At 39.4% G+C, this 26,972-nt stretch overlaps 1 protein-coding gene and 1 non-coding gene across 2 annotated transcripts in view; one reads left to right on the plus strand and one right to left on the minus strand.

Moving 5' to 3' along the window:
- LOC136866978 (uncharacterized) overlaps positions 1-4,092 on the minus strand; it is a 60,525-nt gene extending 56,433 nt beyond the window's left edge. The window contains exon 1 of the transcript XR_011017903.1: positions 3,989-4,092. This is a non-coding gene — a transcript (uncharacterized protein). The remainder of the gene's footprint in view (positions 1-3,988) is intronic.
- An 80-nt stretch (positions 4,093-4,172) lies between these two features.
- Positions 4,173-26,972, plus strand: part of LOC136865951 (probable protein phosphatase 2C T23F11.1) — a 223,861-nt gene continuing 201,061 nt past the window's right edge. The window contains exons 1-2 of the mRNA XM_067142514.2: positions 4,173-4,344; positions 5,007-5,197. Coding sequence (XP_066998615.1) covers positions 5,011-5,197 — 187 coding nt within the window. The 5' untranslated portion in view covers positions 4,173-4,344; positions 5,007-5,010. The remainder of the gene's footprint in view (positions 4,345-5,006; positions 5,198-26,972) is intronic.

A 26,972-nucleotide genomic window follows, 5' to 3' on the forward strand; every position in this document is an offset into this window, starting at 1 on the left:
ATGGCGATTTGTCCGTTGGATGGGGACATAAAACTTTGAGCAGACGGTGGTGGTGGTGATAATTGTTTTAAGAAGTATAACTAGGCAGCCATCCTCTACATAACACTCATCAGAGAGTAAAACATGACGGGATTCGACACTTCCAAAAATGAAAACATCGGCCAAAGAAAGACAAGGGCCACGAAGGACGTGAAAATGAAAATCTTTTTGTTTTGTTTTTTTGCTAGTTGTTTAACGTTGCACCGACACAGATAGGTCTTATGGCGACGATGGGACAGGGAAGGGCTAGGAGTGGGAAGGAAGCGGCCGTGGCCTTAATTAAGGTACAGCCCCAGCATTCGCCTGGTGTGAAAATGGGAAACCATTTTCAGGGTTGCCGACAGTGGGGTTCAAACCTACTATCTCCCAAATACTGGATACTGGCCACACTTAAGCGACTGCAGCTATCAAGCTCGGTAAATGAAAGACTCCCTAGGCCTCGAGTGTTCTAGTACCATCAGGGTCAGAAAAGAACAAGAGTTGTTCAAAGGATGTTGGATGGGATAGATGAAAGTGAGGAGCCTGGCACAAGTAAGTGGAAGCAATGCCAGGCCTCAGCTGAGGGCCCATTGTTGCCAAACCACGCTCCCAAGTTAAGAGCCCCCGAGGACCCTTTTATGACAGGTAGGGGATACCGTAGGTGTTATTCTACCGCCTCCACCCACAGGGGGATTTGAGCAGACCCCTTGGTGTTACCTGACACGAGAGGGCTACATGCCGACACCAGGTTTTACCCTTTCTCTAACTCATTATCATAATCATCCCACATTGAGATGTGTACGTCGCCTATGGGCGTTTAATAGAAAGATGTCCACCAGGCAAGCCGAATATGTCCTCGGACACTCCCGGCATGAAAAGCCATATGGTACGATAAATCAATTACATTTGAGAAAGGAGGATAAAGGTAAATTCTGAGTAAAAAAGAGAAAACAGTATCAAGAACGGTTACAGTTCAAAAATACCTCTTAGAAAAATAAATATCTACTGAAATAGCAACTGAAATGTCGAAACACATTTAGGAATGACAAAAAGATTTTGGAATAAGATCACTATTATAGGCAGACCAAGGTTTTGACTCTATTCCCTTTCATCATAAAAATGAATTAAATCTACTAGAGTTGGTATAATGTATCTCATGCTTCTGGTGGTGATTATTATTTTAAAAGGAGTACAATTAGACAACCATCCTCCCTTAACACTAATCAGAGAAAAAGAGGGAGAAGTCTGACTCTTTGAAGAATGAGGGTAGGCTATCAGAAAAAAACTATGACCAGCATGAAAATAAAATACACCCTAGGCCTTGCAAACCTAATAGCCCACTGTCGAAGTTGAAAAAGAGCTGGCCAAGTGAGACCACATACGAAAGATGAAAGTGAGGAGACCTAAATGGAAGCAACGTCTCCACCAAGCCACAATCCCAACAACCCTTTGGGGTTGGATGCCTCTTACGACAAGCTGGGGATACCGAAGATGTACTCTATAACTTAGTCCCCATCCGCGGGAGTGTCTCGTGGCTTTTGCAGATGACATTTGTTCATCGGAGAGATTCAGAAAATCAAGTTCAGAAGGTGGTTAATGCTTAGGCAGAAGTAGAAATGTAGTAAGACTTCATTTGGAAACAAGCAAAGCACGAGGTAAAAAAAGTAAACTCTTGTCCTCATCCCGAGGTGATGCAGCTCTTTTCAGACACACCCTCCTACCACCCCCGTGGCTCAGGCAGCAGCGTGCTGGCCTCTCACCATTGGTTTCCGTGGTTCAAATCCCGGTCACTCCATGTGAGATTTGTGTTGGACAATGCAGAGGCGGGACAGGTTTTTCTCCAGGTACTCTGGTTTTCTGTGTCATCTTTAATTCCAACAACTCTCTCTAATATCATTTCACTTCATCTGCCAGTCGTTAATCATTGCCCCAGAGGAGTGTGACAGGCTTCGGCAGCCGGCACAATTCCTACCCCCGCCACTAGATGGGGGCTTCATTCATTCCATCCTTGAAGCGGTCAAATGGCTGGAAATAAGCTGTGGATTTTCATTTTCACTAGCCCTCCTACCATTCTTATATCTCTGGCAGTACTGAGAATTTTACCCGGGCCGCTGAGGATGGCAACTAATAGCACTATTTAACTGTTAAACTACGGAGGTGGAGAACACGAGGTGATAGTGGTTGTAATGATTATTGTTGTAAGAGAAACTACAACTGGGCAACCATCCTCTATTAACACTAATCAGAGGGAAAAAGTGGAAGAAATCCACGACTTTGAGAAATGAAAGTATCGGCCAAAGAAAGACAATGGCCACGAAAGGCGTAAAAATGAAAAACTCCCTAGGTCTTGAATGCTCTAATACCGTTGAGGTCTGAAAAGAACAAGAGCTGACCAATGGAGATTGGATAGGATAGATGAAAGTGAGGAGCCTGGTACAAGTGGAAGCAATGCCATGACCCAGCCAAGGGCTCCGTGGTTGCCAACCCACACTCCAAAGTTAAGAGCGCCTAGGGTGCATGAGGTGACTTCATTTGCTTTGGTAAAGCAAAGAAATAGGAAAACAGTAGTCCACACTGAACTGAAGGTTAAAAAAACAAAAACAACAACAAAATGATGATGCTTGTTTCTAACATCTAGGTCATCGATCCAAAAAACCCACTTATTTAAAAGCATCGACGTAGGTTAAACTGGCAACAATCCAGTTCTTTAACTGCACTCGTGCAAAGCCATTTGCTTTACATCGCACTGACACAGATAGGTCTTATGGCGAAGATGGAACAGGAAAAGCCTAGGAATGGGAACGAAGCGGCTGTGGCCTTATTTCAGGTACAGCCCCAGCATTTGCCTGCTGTGAAAATGGGGAACCACGGAAAACCATCTTCAGGGCTGCCGACAGGGGGATTTGAACCCACCATCTCCCGGATGCGAGCTCACGGCTGTGCGCCCCTAATCGAACTGCACTCGTGAATCCAGTTCAAGCCACAGGAAACTTTTACAGAATATCGGAAGCTTTATATGGCACAAGAATGGGCCACTGAATTTGCAAGAGAGCATCTACCAAATTTATTACATACTAACCCTGACATATGGATACAAAACTTGGACAATGTGGAAGGGGGATGAGAAAAGGATTCAGGCAAATGAAAATGGCATTTGTCTACTGATAAGTGTGAAAAAACAAGACAATGTACAAGGATACGAACCCATGCTGGAGTTTGTAGATTATAGGATAACTGACCATCAAAGATTCGTACAGTAGGCCTATGATCGTACGTGGAATTTAGGGAGAAAGGACTGGAGCTCAAGTGAATAGCCCAAAGTGGCATAAAGAGACGTGGCGAAGTCCTATTGATTGGAGAAGACAAGACTGAAGAAAAATACAATTAATTTGAACTTTGTAATAACCTAAACTGACAATTAGTAAACGAAACTGAGGAAAGGAACAGTCTAATCTAGTTCAGGACGCAAGGTGTATTTGAGCTGTGAAGACCTGGAAATCGTCGAGTCCTGTGCCGCACGATATAACTCTTCATCATAAATTTGAAAAATCATCAGTGATAATAAACAAATAATTTCCGATGAAAATAAGGGGGCTTATCTTTTGCCGTCTACACCTCCTTCCACGTTCGAAGGGTCTTTCGAAAATTATTATACCTCAAGCTCATCAATCACAATTGCAAATAAATTGTCCGACAGTATAGGACACTGAACATTAATCAGTTGTAATGGACTGTAAAAGATAATACCAAAGAAGATAAGTCGATAATACGATACCGGCACTTACTATATTCCTCCACATGCAGCATCGGATGTATAAGTATGGGATACAAGGCAGCACCTATAAAACCTACAATTCCACCAATGAAAGCATGATACCGCCATCCTTTAAGTAAAACCATTTTCTACGATTAAGCGCAAATACGTCATAAATTAAACCCAAACCAGAACAACCTAAATTATGGTACGTACAGCTGATTTGGGCCTGCGGCACTGTTTCACGAGGCAACTAGTGCGTCCACTTCCTTCTTTAGCTATTGCACATGGTAACCGTTTCGCATCGGCTAACATTACGCTTTCGGTCTCCGATCGTCTATTTTTTTTTTCTATAGATGGCTCTTATGTCGTCATTCTTGTTGATTTTTGTAGTAAAGACAATAGTTGGTTGCGAATGTGTGGAAATGAATGTGTGTTATCTTTTGGTTGATTTTATATATACCACCGCCATGTATTGAAGGTGGCATGGACAATTAGAAGGAGAAGCAAACCATAGAAATTGTAGGGAGAGAGTTAATGACTAGCTTTCGTCATTTCTAAAAGCGTATAAAGTAAGTGTTGCATAAAAGTGCTATTCATGGAACCCGTCTATTGAACTCGAAAAATAAATAATTTGGTTGACAAATAAATGACCTTAGTTCCAGATTAACTTACTAGTTTTGGTTGGGTTGAGCTATACGCGCACGAACATTCTTGCAGTTACAATGAAACTGTTGCATCACGTTGAGTTTATAGGGAAAATGAAATCGGAAGGGCGATGCATTTTAAAATAGACGCCCAGCTTTTCATTTTTATATTGTTTTGAATTTTTAAGAGAATTTCATAGTTTTGTAACCATTTTCTCATGAATTGTTGCGGTCATTATAATTGATACCTTGATTGTATTGTCATTGCTTGATAGTGCTGAACAAGACGTTTATTGATGTAGTAAAGATACAGTACGGCATTTACATCAATATTTTATGTAGAACCTTATTTCCTTCATATTTGTTATCCTGTTCTTTGATTGTGTAGTCTCTTAAGTTTGTTCTATTTAGAAATGTACAGAATGTATTCTAATAATATGGCCTAATCAGGCACAGGATTAACCAGGAACTTTATTCTGGAAGTATTCATTTTACCAATTTCCATTGGTCACTGAAATAGCCTTTTCGTTTATTATCAGTATGCTTTATTCAAGATATTTTAGTATCTGCCTAATTCGACTTTTCAGGACCATGGGTCAGACTTTATCAGAACCTGTTACGTCTAAGGAATCAGCATGTTGTCAGAATGCATACCTGAAAGTTGGCTCCAGTTGTATGCAGGGATGGCGAATAAACATGGAAGATGCACACACCCACATCCTATCCCTACCAGATGATCCAGGGACAGCATTCTTTGGAGTATATGATGGCCATGGAGGTGAGACATGACATAGATTATATGAAGATATGGACTGTTGCCTACGCTATAATACAAGGCCTTGAAATGCACTCATGGAAACAGGTGGCATTCTAGTTCACCATTCAGCCACTAGGATCGCGTTCTTGCCCCCTTGTATTCGCATGGCCGTATATGTCAATAAGTAAATTATATCCTAAATAATAAGAACGGAATGTTTTTGCGAGTATTGACAGTACTTTATTTAGAGCGGTGCTTCATTGGCTTGGATATGTCATTGAAGTTTCAAAACTTCCCTTTTGAGGAGCTTCTTATCAAGTTTAAAACTTGCTCTATTCTACTTGAGTGGCTCGAAGCAATGGTGTCTAATAGAGGTCTCAGAAATTTTCATAGTGGAAAAAAAGGTGGTTTGTCTTCTTTACACTTTCTACACTTAATTTCACTGTTGAACACGCCTTTCAAAAAAAAATATACACCTTTTAGTAACTCTCTTCGGGGCAAGTACTGTGTAGCGGAGATGGCAAATTCCGTCGTTCACTGCAGAAGTGCCAAAGACGATAATTTTTGCTACCTGAGCGCTCCTCGATCTTGAAAAAGAATAAGACACAATGTTGGACTTTGAATAGCTGGAGAAGATATATGTTCTAAACAGCCTTTACAGTCTGTCTGTTCTTTTGCCACATGAACCATGTCATTTTATTCCGCTTGGCGTCTTAGGTAGCTGAAGAAGAGCTCGATGTCATCGCTTGTTAGGTTCTTCGTCAATGCATAATGCAAATGTAGACTTATGAGGTATTTTACGAAGGGCACACTGGATTGGGAAGTCAAGATCTATGCCTGCTACATTTCCCTCATGAATCTTTTTTACTTTCTCTGAATGCATTTGAATTTTCTTAATATATGACAGGAAATCATTAATTAGACAACTGAGGCGTTCATCTTCAGTACTAAAAGATGCTCTTTTGTTCTCATTTCTGGAATACGTCCCATATGAGGTGTTGTGGCCCGGCCCCATGGTGTAGGGGTAACGTGTCTGCCTCTCGCCCGGATGCCCCGGGTTCGATTCCTGGCCAGGCCAGGGATTTTTCTCACGACCTGAGGACTGGTTCGAGGTCCACTCAGCCTACGTGATTAGAAGTGAGGAGCTTTCTGACGGTGAGATGGCGGCCCCGGTCTTGAAAGCCCAGAATAACGGCCGAGAGGATGCGTCGTGCTGATCACACGGCCCCTCGTAATCTGTAGGCCTTCGGGCTGAGCAGCGGTCGCTGGGCAAGCCAAAGCCCTTTTAAGGGCGTTAAGTGCCGTGGGGTTTGGTTTGGTGTTGCAGAGGTCTTGCGCATCGAACAATGTCATAAAATGCTCCATAAAACAAATGGTTTATTTTAAACTGTATTTAATGCTCTCGGGACAAACCACCTCCATACTTTTCAAACCAGAGGTTGTTTGAGGGGAAAATACAATATTTTTAGCACTTGCTACATTCATTTTCTCCAAATTTGTTGGGCAAATTATTTTTCTGGTGGGTTTCCTAATTTAAGATTTCTGAGTTTGAAGAGACCTCTCAAATATTCGCCGGTCACGGTAGCATTGTTTAAAAAAAAAGTCCAGTGAAAAATTTTGGGATCGCCTGATTCTTATGACGTAACTCGGATCAAAACTTAGGAACAGGGGCCTAATTTAATCAGCTTGATATCGTATCTCATGCGTAATACTTCCTCTGTATAATGTTTCGAACATTGAACGTTCACTGGAAACTTGTGAAACGAAATTCCACTGCCTTTAATTTCTCGTGAATAAACCATGGCTGGAACTGCGAATGCTTAACATCGGACGAATACATAATACATTCACAACCAACTCAGTTAATAAACACGTTTAAAGGCGCGAACCTGGTAGACAGGGGGCAAGAAAGCGACCCTAGCGGTCCGGCATTGTACTTCAGTGTGACCACTTCGATAGCCTTTTACGGGCTCTATTTCCAGGCCTTGTATTATAACGTAGGCAACGATATGGACGTGTCAGAGTTGGCTCGTGACTTATGAAGATGTGTAGGTGACCACTTTCCTTAATCTACCCTCTTTCCTCTTCTGACCTGAATAATATCTGTTTTGCCAAGTGTCTTTAACAATGGAACACATTCATACTGTAGACATTCCTTATAATACTTTTGTATTTGTCTTTCACTACCAAACATAAAACAATGTCAATTGGAAGATAGACATTATGGCTGCTTATTAATACCACCAGGTTCATCATCATTAAGTGCAAACCAACAATCCATTGCTAGCCAGTCCTTTTTGTTTTAACTTGGGTTGTTAGTTCTGTGTACTCCAAACCTGCTTTCTTTGTTACATATTAACCACCAACAGCTTTATTAAACCATGAACTGCAGGAAAGGGAAAGTTTTCTATAACTTTCCAAAACTAATAACCTAATAACTGTATTGAGAATGGAAAGACCAAAAGGTGACAAGGGATTATGGACTTGAAAATTGGTAGGCTTTTACTACTGTTGATCAATTGCAGGTAAAAAGCATATAAAAATGACATGAAACATACCTGAAGTAGAGGGGTCCTTCATTAATTCTTGCCAGGCACCCACCAAACTGCCTCTAGGAGTATTCTTAAGAATAAGTAAGTACTTAGGCGTATATGTTGTTCATAGACTGGTGTGACACAGCTCTCCATGCCACCAGTGCTAACCTTTTCATTTCTACATAACTGCTACATCTTACATCTACTCTAATCTGCTAGTCATATTCATACCTTGGTCTACCCCTACCGTTCTTACCGCCTACACTTCCCTCAAAAACTAACTGAACACATCCAGGGTCTCTTAAGATGTGTCCTATCATTCTATCTCTTCTTCTCATCAAATTTATCCAAATCAATCTCCATTCACCAATTCAATTCAGTATCTCTTCATTCGTGATTCGATCTATTCATCTCACCTTCAGCATTATTCTTAACACCACATTTCAAAGACTTCTATTCTCTTTCTTTCTGAACTAGTTATCGTCCATGTTTCACTTCCATACAATGCCATGCTCCAGACAAAAGTCTTCAAACACATCTTTCTAATTCCTAGACCTATATCAATGTTTGAAATGAGCAAAAATTTTTTAAGGGGAGACAATACCTCATTGTGGTGGGAAATTTTGTGTGTGTGTGTGTGTGTGTGTGAATTTGGTAGTTTAGAGTCTGCTCTTTCTGAATATGTGATTATTTCCCTTCTAGTACCACTAAAAAGGCATAAAATGAGGGTTTTTAGCACAGTCGGTCTTGCTGTTGATGCTCCCTTTTGGAAGTTATTTAGTTCATGGAGTTTTGCATACGTTTATTCTTAGAAGGTGAAGTATTTCCTTATCATATGATGGCTAACTTGCTTGTGGACGCAGACTTCATTTGTTTACTGTTTAGATTAGTCATTATTCCCGCTTGTTTTGATTTTATTTGAAGATTAGAGAAGTAAAGATGACTCGATCAATTAGTCTGTTCAAGAAGCAAAGACGAGAACCTGGAAGAAAGCTAAAGTGCAGTGCAGTGCTTGAAAAGAATGCTTCTCGGGCTAGTAATGCCTCAGAGAGTGGAAATAGCAGAGTGAATAATACGGAAGACATTTCTAGGTTAGATACCTCTAACAGTAACATTTCTACCCTTAACACCACTTTCACATCTGATGTCAGTGTAACCAGTAATTCTCCAGCAAGTGCGTCACGTAATAAAAGAGCTTTACCTGAAGAAAAGTGTGATTTGAAGGAATCAGATTGGTGGACATGTTATTAAAGACATTGAACTACTCTCAGCAGCTGTCTGTAGTTTTGCTCAGTGTAAACATTGTAATTGTCAGTATTGTTACGAGGATGTTGAATCGAGATATGGACTATCCTCAAAGATAATTTTAAAATGTAAAGTTTGTGACAAAGAACACTCTTTTTATACCAGTAAGAAAATGTGGAATGTGGCAAATTATACTGGTACTAGTGGTCATATGGAGGTAGAAGGGACAAAGGGAATATTCATGCCTTTAGAAGATCTTTATGGAGTATAAGGTTGGCTAAACTAAATACTTAGGAGCTGGAGACATCAAAGGATTTCTGACTATAGTAAATGCAAAACCTTTCAGTGAAACACAGTAGAGAGGTTGGAAAGTATTTGTCATGTGCAGAAGAGGATGGGAACGGGACTTCACAAGCTCCAGAATGATTATGAAAGGAAAGAAGCTGTCTGATGCAAAATTACTAGAAGGTACAGGTAGACTGATAAAGAAGGAAATATATACCCTGCAGAGCTATTACAGAATGGTCATAAGAAGAAACAGTGACAGTGTTATCAAAATACAGAAAGACATTTTAGCAATCCTGTTTCAGAAGTCATCCACCGATGAACATCCTTGCCATTTCCTGTGACCGAATGGTGAACACACTAGGTGCAAGTATAATGTTGCCAGGTTGAAAGGTTAACATTATACTCACAAGCACTCTTTGCCATATGAAGGGATAGAAGCACCACCATCTGGATCCTCCTATACTGCCTGCTCTATGGGAGGCTTTTTGCGAATAAGCTGCGACAGAAATTATCCGCTAGATGACAGGCATAGACGCATAAAGTTCTCGATGCATTATTATCATGACAGCCTACAAAACACTATGCAGTATAGTCATATGTTCACTGAAGTTCATAAATTACATCAGTAATATTAAATATCACCGAGTGGTTAACATTTTGTGTTCTTGCCAACACAGTATCAGTTGAAATGTTGTATGGCTTTTAGTGCCGGGATATCCCAGGACGGGTTTGGCTCGCCAGGTGCAGGTCTTTCTATTTGACGCCCGTAGGCGACCTGTGCGTCGGGATGAGGATGAAAGGATGATGAAGACAACACATACGCCCAGCCCCCGTGCCATTGGAATTAACCAATTAAAGTTAAAATCCCCGATCCGGCCGGGAATCGAACCCGGGATCCTCTGAACCGAAGGCCAGGACGCTGACTGTTCAGCCAACGAATCGGACACAGTATCAGTTAATAGAGGTTTTAAGAACTTGGTTTGCTGATATTCTTTGACCTCACACTGTAACACATTCTGAAAGGGAAGATGTAGCAAGTCCTCGTATTAAGCTCGTAAGTTTGGAGGACTTCCGACTGTAGGGCACAGCAGCTGCTACAAACTCCTGCAGATGCTTCATCAGAGGAATAAAACAATGTTTTGGATATGGAAGTCCTCCTCTGTCCTGATGCATAATCAATTCCATTTATTGGTGTCAAAGCTCTAGGTAGGGAGACGTTGCAGACGGAAATGTCGCTCTCCATTCACTCTTCAACAATATGACCCTAGTACCCGCGAATTAGAGTTTGATTTTCTGTTTCTAGATTTATTGGGACATTATCATTTGGATATTTTAGGTTGTCCAAAATGTCTAAACGTGAAGGCCTTTCTTTTGTGATTGTCTGTCACAATTCTTATTACAGGGTATCTACTATCCTCCATGGCTTTAATCACTTTCTGAAATAAGGTGTAAAGGCTACAGAGGCAAGAGTAATCCTAGGATATCAAACTACTTCCTTTATTAGGACCTTGCCTAGATATAGCCCACAGCCACTTTTCTTTTAATTGCACTCTAGACGGTATTTTATGGAATCATATTTCTTCGGGCTGCAAAACAACCTGACAAGATTTGCAAAATGATACACAACAGTTGAATAATACGAGGAAAAAATCTGAAGTTTCAGTTCAGTCAGATTTTGGTAATCTGGAAAGGCTAGGTCAGGCAGCAGGGAAACCTTTCTGGACAGTAATAAAGAATCTTAGGGAGGGAGGGAAAAAAGGAAGTGAACAGTGTTTTGAGTAATTCAGGTGAACTTATAATAGATCAGGGAATCACTGGACAGATGGAGGGAATATTTTGAACATGATCTCAACGTAAAAGGAAATCTTTCTGGTGGCGTTGCGAACAGCCAAGCTCATGGGGAGGAAGAAAATGGTGTTGGTGAAATTACGCTTGAGGAAGTCGAAAGGATGGTAAATAAACTCCATTGTCATAAAGTAGCAGGAATACATGAAATTAGACCTGAAATGGTGAAGTATAGTGGGAAGGCACTGATGAAATGGCTTCATAGAGTAATGAGATTAGAATGGAGTGTTGGTAAGGTACCTTCTGATTGGACAAAAGCAGTAATTGCCCCTATCTATAAGCAAGGGAACAGGAAGGATTGCAACAACTATCGTGGTGTCTCATTGATTAGTCTACCAGGCAAAGTATTCACTAGCATCTTGGAAGGGAAGGTGCGATCAGTAGTTGAGAGGAAGTTGGATGAAAACCAGTTTGGTTTCAGACCACAAGGGGCTGTCAGGATCAGATTTTCAGTATGCGTCATGTAATTGAAAAATGCTACGAGAGGAATAGGCAGTTGTGTTTGTTTCGTAGATCTAGGGAAAGCATATGACAGGGTACCGAGGGAAAAGATGTTCACCATACTGGTGGACTATGGAATTAAAGTTAGATTAAAATCAGTCAAAGGCATTTATGTTGACAATTGGGCTTAAGTGAGAATTGATAGTAGAATGAGTTCTTGGTTCAGGGTACTTACTGGGGTTAGACAAGGCTGTAATCTTTCACCTTTGCTGTTCGTAGTTTACATGGATCATCTGCTGAAAGGTATAAAATGGCAAGGAGGGATTCAGTTAGGTGGAAATGTAGTAAGCAGTCTGGCCTATGCTGACGACTTGGTCTTAATGGCAGATTGTGCCGAAAGCCTGCAGTCTAATATCTTGGAACTTGAAAATAGGTGCAATGAGTATGTTTTGAAAATTAGCTTTTCAAAGACTAAATAGATGTCAGTAGGTAAGAAATGCAACAGAATTGAATGTCAGATTGGTGATACAAAGCTAGAACAGGTCAATAATTTCAAGTATTTAGGTTGTGTGTTCTCCTAGGATGGTAATATAGTACGTGAGATTGAATAAAGGTGTAGTAAAGGTAATGCAGTGAGCTCTCAGTTGCGATCAGCAGTATTCTGTAAGAAGAAAGTCAGCTCCCAGACGAAACTATCTTTACATTGGTCTGTTTTCAGACCAACTTTGCTTTACGGGAGCAAAAACTGGGTGGACTCAGGATATCTTATTCATAAGTTAGATGTAACAGACATGAAAGTAGCGAATTATTGCTGGTACAAACAGGTGGGAACAATGGCAGGAGGTTACTCAGAATTAGGAGATAAAGGCTAGGTTAGGAATGAACTCGATGGATAAAGCTGTACGCATAAACCGGCTTTGGTGGTGGGGTCATGCGAGACGAATGGAGGAGGATAGGTTACCTAGGGGAATAATGGACTCTGTTTTGGAGGGTAAAAGAAGTAGAGGGAGATCAAGACAACGACGATTACTCAATTTCTAACAATTTAAAGGTAACAGGTATAGAACTAAATGAGGCTACAGTACTAGTTGCAAATAGAGGATTGTGGCAACGTTTAGTAAATTCACAGAGGCTTGCAGACTGAATGCTGAAAGGCATGACAGTCTATAATGATTATGTATGTATGTATGTATGTTTTTCTGTACACAGCATATTCTAGGATGACTTATGTGATGAGAAGGAGAAGCACTCTCTGTATCGCTCATTGTTTGTGCTTCATGAAAGTAAATAATAATGAGAAGTTTCATTCCTTGAATAATAATGGTTAAAAGCACAAATTTAAATACACAGCACTAAATGCATCAAATAAATATTACCGACACTGCAAGAACTGCATAATACCGAGGATGAGTGTTATAAATAGTTTTTGAAGCAAAAGACTGAAGAAAACGCTGAACGTTCGAACAGTTATCACCATACAAGACAGATTAAATCTAAAACAAAAAATATCCATTAAAATGCTTAAGTAATTCAGATTGAAGGGCTGAAAACAAACAACACCCTATGTTAACAGATTTATTGCCCTGTGCTTTTATATACATAGTAGCTATTGCAGGACAGTGACTGGCTAGCACATCAAGTGCCATGTGTAAAATTAGTTGTTTTCTGTACTGAGACAATACTTAAACTTTCTGCGATCTTGTATTATGAATCAACAAACTCATAAATACTTCAAGTTGTAGCTGATGTGTTCTTGTACAGATAAGAAAGGATTTCCACCCTATCAATACTGTTTGTTGTAAGAATTAGCTTACAGTACCGGTTTCGACCCTAATTGGTCATCATCAGCTGAAATAAATACCTTTACATATGTATCAAACAATAATTGACATCACCCTGTCTAAAGGAGGATGCCGTATGGAAACACCGTATTTGATTGTGTCCAAATTGGGCATGTTGAGTGTGAGTTAGTTATGTGTTATGATTTGACTTTCAGGTACATGGGTATAAAGCTATCTTCTTCAGGACTAGAAGTTTGACTGTAAAATCTATCCTAAGCTTAAATCTAAGTACAAGTACAAGTAAATCTAAATACAATAAACACATTAAAATACACAGAACATATTAAAATATATTAAAATAATGAGTATAAAACATTTCATGTATTTGATAGTGCGTGTCTAGAGTATATCTTCATTCCATAGTTGTGCGGTACATAATCTGGTGCTTGCGATCGTCGGTAATGTTGTAGGTCTCTTTTAAGAAGTCTCATTGTTTACTTAAATGATGTCTTCATGTGTATATATGATAAACTGCTTTTGTAGTTAACAAATCCGATTATATAGACAGAGGTAAGTATGAGCAGCTGTGAGTGGAGTCTTATTTGTTGAGTTTGGAAGCAGATGATATGGTCTTGGTCATTCTTGTATTTTTCTTGATGTTAGGCTATTGTGGTGGCTCCTTCCTCCATTGATGAAAACATCATATTGGATAAACTTATTACAATGGACCCCTACATAAAATTTACTAAAGAAACTGAAAACAACCGCACCTTAAACTATTTGGACATAACAATAACCAGACATGAAAACCACTTATCGTAAAAAATATACCGAAAGCCTATACATACTTCAAACATGATTAAAATAGATTCCATCCATCCCAATACACATAAAAAAGCAGCTTATTACAGTATGATCTATAGAGCCTTTAATATACTGGTAACAAAAGAAGATTTAAAAAAGGAAATACAACTAATCCACGAAATAGCCAAAAATAATGGATACAAGAAAGAAATGTCCAATACAATTATTCACAAAATCAAATCCCAAACCAAAACCATATTGAAAAACAGACAAACCTAAGAAGGATTATGTATTATTTACTTTCAACAATGCACACATATATCCCATAACTAATGTCTTCAAAAAACACAACTTAAAAATAGCTTTCAAAACCACACACAACAACACTAACATCTTACACAATACCAAGACAATCAATAGTAATAACAAGTACAATCAATCAGGAGTATACCGCATTAAGTGTAATAATTGTGAGCCCAGCTATATTGGACGCACCGGTAGAAGCTTTACAATCCGATATAATGAACACGTAAACGCTGTGAAACATAGTCATTTTTCCACAATAGACCAGCACATTGACTAATATAAACACAGTTTCACGAGCATCGCAAATGACATGAAAGTATTAAATATGAATACCAGGAGCCCCTTGCTCAATATAACAGAAGAGTTTTATGTATCTTTAGATCAGTACGCCAATCCCAATTACAATATAAATGAAATCACAGAAAAAACTAATATTTTCAATAAAGCCATCCCCCTAAAAAATGACTACCTCAAAATAATCAATAAACGGAACATAGCACACGTCATAGAACTGTCGAACGACACGCCCAACTCTACCCTTACCCCCACAACAGCAACTCTCCCTACCCCTCTGTTCACTCACCTCGCAGCAGCGGACACAAGCCCAAGATGTACGCGAAGCAGTACACAACAAGCTCTCAGATCGTACGCAACCTAGCCACAACAACAACAACAGTAAGTACACACTCCCATCAGCGCGTGCGCACACACACACACACACACACACACACAGGCATTCCTTCAGCTTATAACTCTCTACTTACACTTTATTTATCTTTCACAGACAACTACAACACCAGCACACAGATATAGAGGAGGAAAGAGCCACCACAATAGCCTAGCATCAAGAAAAATACACGAATGACCAAGACCATATCTGCTTCCAAACTCAAGGAATAAGACTCCATTCACAGCTGCACATACTTACCTCTGTGATTCGTTAACTACAAAAGCAGTTTATCATATATACACATGAACATCATTTAAGTAAACAATGAGACTTCTTAAGAGACCTACAATATTACCGATGATCACAAGCACCAGATTATGTACCGACAACTATGGAATAGATATGCACTATCAAATCCATGAAATGTTTTATACTCGTTATTTTAATATATTCTGTGTATTTTAATGTGTTTATTGTATTTGTATATATAACTTAGATTTAAGCTTAGGATAGATTTTACAGTCAAATTTCTAGTCGTGAAGAAGATAGCTTTATACCCATGTACCAGAAAGTCAAATCATAACACATAACTAACTCATACTCTACATGCCCAATTTGGACACAATCAAATATGGTGTTTCCATACGGCATCCTCCTTTAGACAGGATAATGTCAATTGTTGTTTGATACATATGTAAAGGTATTTATGTTCAGCTGATGATGACCAATTAGGGTCGAAACCGGTACTGTAAGCTAATTCTTACAACAAACAGTATTGATAGGGTGGAAATCCTTTCTTATCTGTACAAGAACACATCAGCTACAACTTGAAGTATTTATGAGTTTGTTGATTCATAATACAAGATCGCAGAAAGTTTAAGTATTGTCTCAGTACAGAAAACAACTAATTTAACACATGGCACTTGATGTGACTTAAAGATGTGCAGTATCTCCGACCTAGTCCATCAGCTGACCCGAAGGCACTGCTGTGAATTGAAGACTGAATGTTGAGTGTGTTTCATGCTCAGTTTATATAACCGAGTGCTGTGGCCTGTGAGTCACGTCACATTGATTGAATCAGTTTGCTTAAATCTTTAGAACTGCGACAATGTCTTGATTGCCTCAAAAACTAGTAAGTCATGTGGATGTTATTAAGATACACGTTGCCGTTGTCAGTTCCTTCATATCACTGTTATTATTATTATTATTTACATTTTTTTGCCTTCATTGGACCACTCTAGCCAACTTTATACAAAGAATTTTTCATTTTCCTGTCAGCCCAGTACTTCTTCATTATCTCTGATCTTATCCTTCTTCTTCTTCTTCTTCTTCTTCTTCTTCTTCTTCTTCTTCTTCTTCTTCTTCTTCTTCGGAAATCACCCTTCCTATTGTCTGTTTGTTGATTCTGGTTTGCTTGTCTGTCAGTTTCCTGATTTTGTTGGTTTTGTTTCTTAGGTCTTCCACTGTAATTTGTAGTTCATCTATATCTTCCGTAATTTCTGTAATCCACTTAATGTTGCATTATTGTCATTATTGGAGATATTAAATAAAAATTAATATCAGCTGAACCTGGGTGACATATACTCGCTGTAGCTGGAAGTGGCACGGCATACATCATTGGCTCTGCATTGGAAGTAATGTAGCTGATGTGTACCAGCATTACTGGTACAGTACGTTCGTGAAATTTCTAAGTTCCTGTGTTTGTCTATTTAAATTTAGGTCTGTTTCATTATTGCTTATTGATGGTATGTTAACATCTCCGGCAATTATTACTGTTGTAGGTAGTGAGATTTTAGTCATTCAAATACCTCCAAATAGATCTCTTAACTCTGAAGAGGGTAGTACGTAAATACCACATACATACCCAACCTCTCCTTGAACAAGTAATTTTTAGAAGTAAACCTTACCGGGTGAGTTGGCTGTTGTGCAGCACTGTCGGCAGCAAGACCTATCTATGTCAGTGTGACGTAAAAAAAAAAAAAAGTAAACCTTCAAAACCACTCGTTACTTGCTCAACTATCAGGACGAATAATTATAATAATTTAAAAATATCATCTTGCCCCTTGTTCTGTTGGCTCTGTATATTCTGTACTGCCCACTATTGACCTCACTGTCGTATACACTAGAGTCCAGCCATGATTTAATAAATACTGTATATAAATTTCACAGTCACTGTTTGGAAAGTCATTTAGTTTTCAATACACATTCATTCTGATAGTAAATGGAGAACCCAGTACTATTCATCACACTTACAAATTTTGTAAATCATCTTGGCTGGATGGTAAAAGACTGATGTGGCAGCCCCTGCATCCATCATTTGAAGGTGCCTGCAGGAAGAGACATTTGTCTCTGACTTGATACGAATTTAAACAATTATGGTTCTTTCTCGTACTGACCATCGTAGTGCAGCATATGGTTCAGCAACGAGGACTATGCTGAACGATGTACATACTATACACCTTAGTAGAATTGGCTGGCCAGAGCGTTCTGTACTAGCCTGATTCTTAGCCTACTCACTGAATTGGCAGTTCCATCTTTACGAAAAAGATGGCAGCAGATACTCCTCATGTGCAGTGCCAAAATTTATGAAATTCCATATTATCCAGGCTATCAATTCCTCTTTGGTAGCCACTACTACCAGCAGTACAAAAACCAGCAAAATGCCACATATGCAGTTGGGATTCGCATTGGTAGCTTGCGTCATGAGTTGGGACATGACATAACTGTCTGTTGTTGATTGTTATGAGCTGAACCCTAGTGAGGTTAGCTCCATGGCTAGTTCTGCAACTGGGTATACAACTAGATATACTCCATGGAACAAAGGTAAACAAGGATGCCTCTGTTCATTGGAGGTATTTCCAGGGTTTTGTTCACCAATATCCTGACGCGCAACTTGTCTTCACGGATGGTTCAAAGGTAGGAAAGTGTAGATATAAGTATTTTCTCAGACTGTCAAAGTCGGGGTGTAGCTATGAAAATTAATAACTAAAATAAAAATTTCCATGCTCATGGTAATGTAAAACCAGGTGCAAAAATTTATCAGGTTGTGAACCCACTGAAACTGAGTGACGAATACGCCCACAGAAATGAAAACTCTGCCTAATTCCACAGTGTTGGTGGCAGGAGCAAATGATGTTTATCAGAACTGTGCAAAGTTTTTCATAAAAAATTTCATTAATATACTGCAAATTATGTTCACTGCAAATCTTATTGTGACTGCCTGTCCTCTCAGGTATGACCTTCCAAGTTGGTCATGTGGGAATACAGAACTTGAGAAAACAAATGATCGTATAAAATACTAATATCATTATTAGTTAATACATTGTCAATACAAGCATTATTCCTGGTATTTTGAGAAAAATTAAGATAGGCATTATACGACCTTAGTAGATTTACAAATTCATGGACAATAGGTCCATGTTAAAGTCTCCTAGTATAAGAAATTTGACTTTACTATTTACAAATGACTCTAAGAAGGATTCTGATTATTGTAAAAAATTTACATTGTTCACTTCAGCAGTATATACTGATATTATGACAAACATGTTTTAGAAGTTTAATTGCACATACCTCAAAATCAGTGCCAATCCTAAAAAAAATTACCTCAAATTTCTGAAAAGGGGTGTTTTCCTTTACAAGGATCAAGCGTCAACCATAACTTAACTGTGATGTTCTACAGTATGCTGAGCCTGATTTATAACCACAGAGAGTATAAAAATTTAGCTCGGCAAAAGTAAGCCAGTGTTCATTAATTGATATAATATGTGGAGCAGATTCAGCACAAAGCATATCTAATTCATTGAAAGAGGTCCTTATATAGTAGAATTCCATTAGTCCAGCATCCAACAGTCTGGAACACCTGATGGTCTGGCACCATTCCAGGATTTTTTAATGTTTTTACGTTTGTGACAGTTGAAACGCACAAAACGGTTCGGAACCACCCGGAAGTGTCCACTACACATCTGCCATTGTTAGACACAATCGGCATTGTTGGCTGTCACCACACACAGGTTCAGTTCATTGTTTTGATTGCGCGCACTTTTCGCTACAGTATTTTTTCTTGCGATCTAGGATCCGTAGTGCAGTAGTGTAGTGAACATACATATCAAAGTGCCCTGTGGAAGTTTTCTTGGTATTTAAGTAGTGACAGTGTTCTAGAAACCAAAACCTTCATGTCCCTAATCAGGAGAGAAACGTAAGCACGTAACTCTGATCATCAACCAGAAACTGGAAATCATCAAACGCCTGGAGAAAGGTGAGAATAGAAATATTTTATTGAATGAATTTAATATTGGCTCGTCAACCATTTACGACATTAAAATGATGAAATAATGAAATTTGCTTCCCAATCGGTAACAACTGAAAAATTTGCTTCCAGACGAACATTTAAAAAAACTGGAACAATTAGATAGCTTATGGTACAAATGGTTCAGCGCAGTACGCTCTGAAGGAAAGCCAGAAACGGGCCCAATGGTTATTGAAAAGGTAAACAAATTTGGACAAGACTTAAAGTGTTGCAGAAAGTGAATGCAATTTTTCTGATGGTTGGCTCAGAAACTTTTAAGTTTCGGCATGGAATTTGAAGACTTGATGTAACTGGAGACACACTTTCAACAAACCAAGATTTAGCAGAAAAATACAAAGATGAGTTTGAAGAAATAATCACAGATAATAATCTAACAGTTGATTAGATTTACAATGCTGATGAACAGGCCTACTATGGCGGTGCTTACCAGCATCTACTCTAGCTGTGGGAGGTGAAAAGGTTGCTAAAGTGTTTTAAAAAAAAACAAAGACAGATTGACAGTCTTGCTATATGCTAATGCGTCTGGAAGCCACTGAATAACTCTTTTTGTAATGAGTAAATCTAGAAAACTTTGGGCATTTAAAAATGTTACGAACTTGCCTGTTCATTATGATGCTCAATCAAATGCGTGGATGAGTGCTATCCTATTCAAAGACGGGTTCTTTCATCATTTTGTGCCACAAGTCAAAGAAAGCTTCAAAAACATTGGTCTACCAGAAGACAGCAAAGCCATTCTTCTTTTGGGCAACTGTAAAGCACATCCTCCAGTAGCTGAGTTAGTCTCTGGAAATGTATTTGCTACACTTCTGCTGCCTAATGTTACGTCACTGATTCAGCCTATGGATCAAGGGGCAATCCAGAACTTTAAATGTTTTTGTAGGAGTTCTTTCGTTCGCAGCTGAGTGTGATGTAACTGAATTTCAAAAAAAGTCTAATGTACAAGATGCAGTCTATGCTGTCGCACTGTCCTGGGCTCAAGTAAAAAAAGTTACTTTACAACGGTGCTGGGGAAAACTTTGACGAACTGCGGATCCTACATTTGATTCAACACCACAGACTGTTGAGGAGGAAAAACATCCCAAATCAGTGCCTGAAGTTTTGGATATTGTAAGAAGTCTAACCAACAACAATCCTTTGGATAACGTATCTGAAGAGCAACCCGCGGAGTGGATTCAAATGGATAACAATGAACCTACCGAGCAGGAGCTAACCGATGAAGACATTATCCAAAGTGTATTAAACCCTCAACCTATACACAATCTTAAAGAGTGTGACTCAGATGAGGAAACCGAAGGAAAGAAGAGAATCAGCTGGGCAGAAGCCGCAGAGTCCCTAAATAAATTCATCACTTTTGCTGAATGTAATACTAATTATAATGCCACTGCACTTACTGATTTACATATCATGAGAAATAACTTTTATGCCAAGCGACAACGATCTCGAAAACAAAAAGATATTCGAGATTTTTTTAAGTCACACTAATTTTGAGCTAAAGTTATTAAACTAATGATTCTGCTGATCAACATTTTACTGCAAAACGCCGTGTTACAGCTATTTTCGCTATGTCATAGTAAGTTGTACCGCCTGATAGTCCAGCATTTTCCGGGCCGGTCCTAAACGTGCCGGACGATTGACTTCTACTGTAGATTGTATATTAAAGTGATCCGTATACAACAGATTACCCTGTTCAGTTTTTGGAACTTTGTTGTTGTAACAAAAAGCTTTAAGTTTAGAGCAAGCTATAGTTTAACCCCTCAGCGTCGCAGCCATTTAAAGAGCTTCCTACCCCACGGCCGGATGAGATTTCAACTACGCGCGACTGAAATACATTGATTCACTTACAACGTTAGTACAATTATAAGAGTAGCCCGATATTCACGAAACTTGGAATTCCTTATGACAGAACTAAGTTCGTGCAGATAATTACATAATTGTTTCACATTTCCTTAGTAATTTAGTTCCGAGTGATAAAGTTCGAAGCACTCTTCGAGACAGGGACCCAAGTCACACTCCTGGCAGCAGTACACTGATGTCTTCTTTTTGTCGTGTTTTTAACACACGATACGTCTCTGAGGTTTGGATTTCTCACTCTTCGGTGCTAATTACCTGATAATGTCTTTTCTGCAACCTTGGAACTGTATTATCCGATGCGCGCCGGCCTTGAACATTTCTTTCCCCGCCCGAGCGAGCGTATTTTGTAAACAAACCTTTTTATCAGCTGCTCCGATAAGGTACCCCTAATTGCTCAATATTTGTCTCTGTGACATGTGTGAATATTATCAGAGAAGTTAGGAATCATAATTTACAGTTGAAAACTTCCCTTTGGCCTGTATAATTATCTATAGTCTCCTACACGGAATTTCCAAGTACTGTTTCCTCCTCATCGTCACACTCATCATTTACCACTGCCACATCATCTATTTCATTATCACTGCTGCTTATACTGTCATTACTACTTCCGACTAAACGTTCATCTGAATTATACAATATTTCAAGCATGTTACTGTCAGTCAAACCACGGCTGAGTGCGGCGCACCACACGGACTGATAAAGCGCAGCGAGACCGAAAGCAGCAGGACGAAACTGAATGAGGGGAATAACATTTACTGTATGCGAAACAAACCAACTCGATACATATTTCAGATGAAAGGTCGAGACATAGTCTTTCAAACGAGATATGTACCATGAACAACTGGCTCTCGTATCGTATGACAGAAAGCAGCACCTGCTGTTGCCTACACAGAGCGCTCGTGGAGAGTTACGAAAATATTATGAGCTGAGAAATAAAGACAAGTATAATAAATAAACCGCACTCCCAGTGTACAAATAGAGCAAAGAATATTGCGCGAAAAGACAAACTTCTCAGATCATCATTTCTTTATTTTCTTCTGTGGGAAAGAATGAAACAAACAGACTTTTTAAAAAAAGTAGAAATTAGTGCTCAGACTTACTTGACAAATAATTAACCTTGCAAAAACAACTACATTATAACGATTTTCAATTCTTATTTACAACACTGATAAACCTGAAAATGTCTTCTTGGAAACAAAACAATTTGCATATCAATAACTACAAAACTCTTCGCGCCATAGTTGTAAATGTGAAACCATGTATGGGTCTATACGACGTATAGAGGTCGGCGGCTACGGAAGAAAAGAGGGTCTATACCACGTATAGAGGTCGGCGCTGAGGGGTTAATTAACACTTGTTTGAATGGTGGTCAAGATAATGATTTTTGACAGTAACTGTTTTTGCTTTTGGCCAAGTTTTCCTCACAAACTTGGCCGCACAATAAAGTTTCCCTGACTACCCACACCATCATATTCTAACGGATACTTATCTATGAGTATACTATTTAAAATAACATTACTAACATCTATAGCCAATTTTTCTTTACCTTTACTGTTAGTGCATACCATAATAAAACCCGTTCCTTTGTATAGGAAGCTCACTCATACAATTAACACGATGCAGAAGAAGGCAGCTTTTAATAGCATGATTTTCAGAGCACTTACTGTTCCTTTACCTCTTAAGAACGTCAGGAAAGAAATAAACACCATTTAGACAATAGCTCAATGTAATGGTTTCAATAAAGCCGTCGTGAAGAAAATTCTTATTAAATTTAGAACTAAACCCAAGACCACCTTGGAAAAAGAACCTCCCCCTAAAGAGAAGTTTACCACATTTACCTTAAATAATAATAACAACAACAACATATATCCAGTTTCTAATATTTTTAAAAAGCACAAGTTAAAAATAGTTTTCCCTGGTTGCCAGTGTTTTGCCCCAGTGTGCTAAGTTGAGCTCATCTGTTGGTAAAAAGCACAGCTACCAAGACGACTGGCTAGTGCATAGGCATAGAATCTCAAGGATAATTTAATAAAACCACCTATTCAATACTTTCCATGTTTAATGTGGTTTGAATCTACATGAATTTATGTAGACTTGCCAGGTCAGGTACATGTTTCACCCATTATTTGGGCATCTGCAGCCTGTAAACAACCTTCAGGTCAAGATTTGGGACCTTTTTAACCATATACAGTATAATAAACGAACATTAATTATCTCTTAAGACTGACGTGCCAGAATAATAATTTTAAAAATGTGAAAAAAACATAACTGTGGGTAACGTAAATTAATGGTGTTTTAACACAAAACTTGTCGGTCCTATTCTATGAAACTTAAAAATATGTCCAGAACTAAAATGGATCTTCTTCCTCTATCGTAAGTCCTGGGTAAAGAGGGTATTACATACCGGGATTCATTTGACCCATCTATATCATTTCATGTTCTTGAAGTAGCGTAACTGTCAGAATGTGTTGTCAACCACAAGTGGAGATTTAGAACTGATTGTTAAATGTAGGCTGGTCAAGATTGTTGTGAATGAAAGTATAAATTTAAATTAACGCTGTTTCTTTTACACAGTTAAAACTTGTCAGTCCTATTCTATTTAACTTAAAAATATGTTCATCATAAATCTTGAGAAAAGAGGATATTGATACTGGGGCTTATTTGACCCACATATTTCATGTTATTGACGTAACTAATGTTGAATTGTGTTGTCAAACACTAGTGGAGATTTAGAAGCGATTGTTATATATAGACTGGTCAAGAACGTTGTTGTGAATGAAACTGTAAGTGTCTTGACTTCGGGTCTTATGTATCGACAAGGAATTGTAAAGAGTACAATATTAGGCTGTTTTGTAGTTTTAGGCAGCTGCTTAATTAACATGCTAGACACTTGATACAGTATTGTATGAATATCATTCCCTCTGATGTGTTGCCCAAATAATGGGTAAAACATGTACCTGACCTGATAAGTCTACATAAATTCATGTAGATTCAAACCACATTAAACATGGAAAGTATTGAATAGGTGGTTTTATTAAATTATCCTTGAGATTCTATGCCTAGCGTGCAGTCACTTAAGTGCGGCCAGTATCCAGTATTCGGGAGATAGTAGATTCGAACCCCACTGTCGGCAGCCCTGAAAATAGTTTTCCGTGGTTTCCCATTTTCACACCAGGCAAATGCTGGGGCTGTACCTTAATTAAGGCCACGGCCACTTCCTTCCCACTCCTAGCCCTTCCCTGTCCCATCGTCGCCATAAGACCTATGTGTGTCGGTGTGACGTAAAGCAACTAGCTATGCCTAGCGTCATCTTCAATATGGAACAATAATGAGAGTTGTTACTTGCAAATTGGCTAGTGCATACCGTGGAGGCCATTGCGTAGGCTACTTGGAGCCACCGGCAGTGCCAATGCACTATGAGAGACTTTGTCTCATTTTCAAAAATTGATGCCTGCCTGGCCATCAGATGATAAAGATGTTGATTCCCATAGGGAACCTGAAATATTTGTTCCGAGTGAGTAAATTTATAATACCAAAATAGTTGGTCCATTATTGGACATTCCAGCTAACTCATTCCTGGTTGCTAGCGTTTTGCCCCAGTGTGCTAAGTTGAGCTCATCAGTTGGTAAATAGCACACCTACCAAGACAACTGGCTAGTGCATACTGTGGAGGCCACTGCTTAGGCTACCCTTTTAATGAGTAAGTTGATTGAGCCTTTTCTTTTCACGCGATATTTTTGGTTTCTTGTTTCTGCCATTCATTCCTTTTTCTCCCATTGCAGATGATGCGCACTCATTATTCCCTTTATTGACGATCTCACTATGCTGCGCAACACAGTTTTCTACTTTTAAAAGGATTAGCAAGTTTTATGTCAACCAAACGAGTTTTTAGGTGAGAGGATTTTTCTACCTCAACATGTTTTTAATATGTCAATCATGATCATTTTATTTTAATTCCACACACTTTATCAGTGTTTTTATTTGTTTGTATAAATGTAATATTTGAGCTTCTACTGAGGATGGCCTTTAGACAGACTTCTTTTTAAATTTGTAAAGTGATAACTATCAATACGGAATGAGATTTATAACATGAAATCCTAAGAACCAGGTTAACAAACATCAAAAACACAAATTTCTTAATGAAATAAGTAGTGTTCATCCCGATAGAGGTAGCAATTAAACCTATGGTAGAGACATCTAAACAGTTGAAGACCACAGTATCTAGAAATACACCACTTCAAGTTTGTTTACATAGATGGCCTTAGAGAAGGCGCGCATTTTCACGGGTCTAGGCTGCTGTACACCCGGTACTATTATTATTATTATTATTATTATTATTATTATTATTATTATTATTATTACGGTATTATTATTATTTTATTCAAATTCACCCCCTGTGGGTGGGGTATGCAGACGAAGAATACACCCACGGTATCCCCTGCCTGTCGTAAGGGGCGACCGTAGGCATAGAGTCTAAAAGGGCGACCGTAGGCGCGGACATGGATTGTGGCTTTATATCATGTGTTGGACCTCCTGTGCATGGGAGGGGCTGAATACATTCACAGGTAATCCCTGCCTGTCGTAGAAGGCGATTCAAAGGGTCATGTGGCCTTTTAATTGTTTTTTGAGGGTTAGTTGTAGACCGATTCAAAATTCTTGATGTGCGTGCTGCTCGGAGATGAGTCTCTTATGTGTGCGCTTACGCCTGAAAGCCCGCGCAGTGACCACCTAGGGATCGGCGGGTGGGGGTGTCATGTACCCTTGGCAGTAGTACCCGCCTGACAACACAGGTCCCTGCACAACCGAATGCCAAAAGGACATATTGTTATTGTTTTTTATTTTTTCTCCATATTTTGTGCTCTGTAGACGCTATGGGATACGTGCTGTTGTGGGTGATTGGAGGAAGGGAGTCCTAGTGCTCATTGTCCCAGTCATCCCGTATTAGGCATCGTACAACATCGGACCCCGAGCAATACCGGCTACAACCAGGTGGGCATTGCCTTGGCTGCTTGGTTCGGCTACAGGGACCCTTGATAGGAGTGGGTGGCATTCGGAGAGGATGATTTTTGGGTATGGCTTCGAAACGTCTTTGACCTACCCAAGGTAGTCCCCCAACGAAGTCTGTAACTTGATTCCTTGAGGGGTTCGACCCCCTGGGAGCAAGCCCAGTGTGAAGGAATGGGATCCAGCTTCCCTAGGTTTCTGGTTGCTACCAGAACTGATGGAATGACCTCAAGCTGGTAAAGTCTGTTTTGCTTAGCAGGCACATAGAAGGTGTCTACGGCAAACTAGAAGATCTGAAGAAAATGCGCAACGGTAGTTTGTTGCTGAAGATGCGCACTGCTGTGCAAGCTGATCTGTTGATCAAGTGCGATCACTTTGGCAATATTTCCGTCAAAGTGGAAGAGCACAAGACCTTGAATCTGGTCCGTGGAGTTATTTCCACCGTGATCTCATCTTGAACACTGACGATGAGTTGATGGAAGATGTGAAGCACCGTAGCGTGACACACGTCCGGAGCAAAGTCAACAGCGAGGACATTGCCACAGGTGCGTTCATTGTCTCCTTCAAATTGTCATTGTTACCAGAAAAATTCAAGGTTACTACATATCGCTGTGGTGTGAGGCCGTAAATCTCGCCTCTCATGCGCTGCTATCAATGCCGAGGTGCGGGCACATGGTATCTCATTGCTCGAATCAGTCTGTATGTCATAAGTTATGATGGT

Source organism: Anabrus simplex, chromosome 3, assembly GCF_040414725.1.
Source record: "Anabrus simplex isolate iqAnaSimp1 chromosome 3, ASM4041472v1, whole genome shotgun sequence".
Taxonomy (NCBI): domain Eukaryota; kingdom Metazoa; phylum Arthropoda; class Insecta; order Orthoptera; family Tettigoniidae; genus Anabrus; species Anabrus simplex.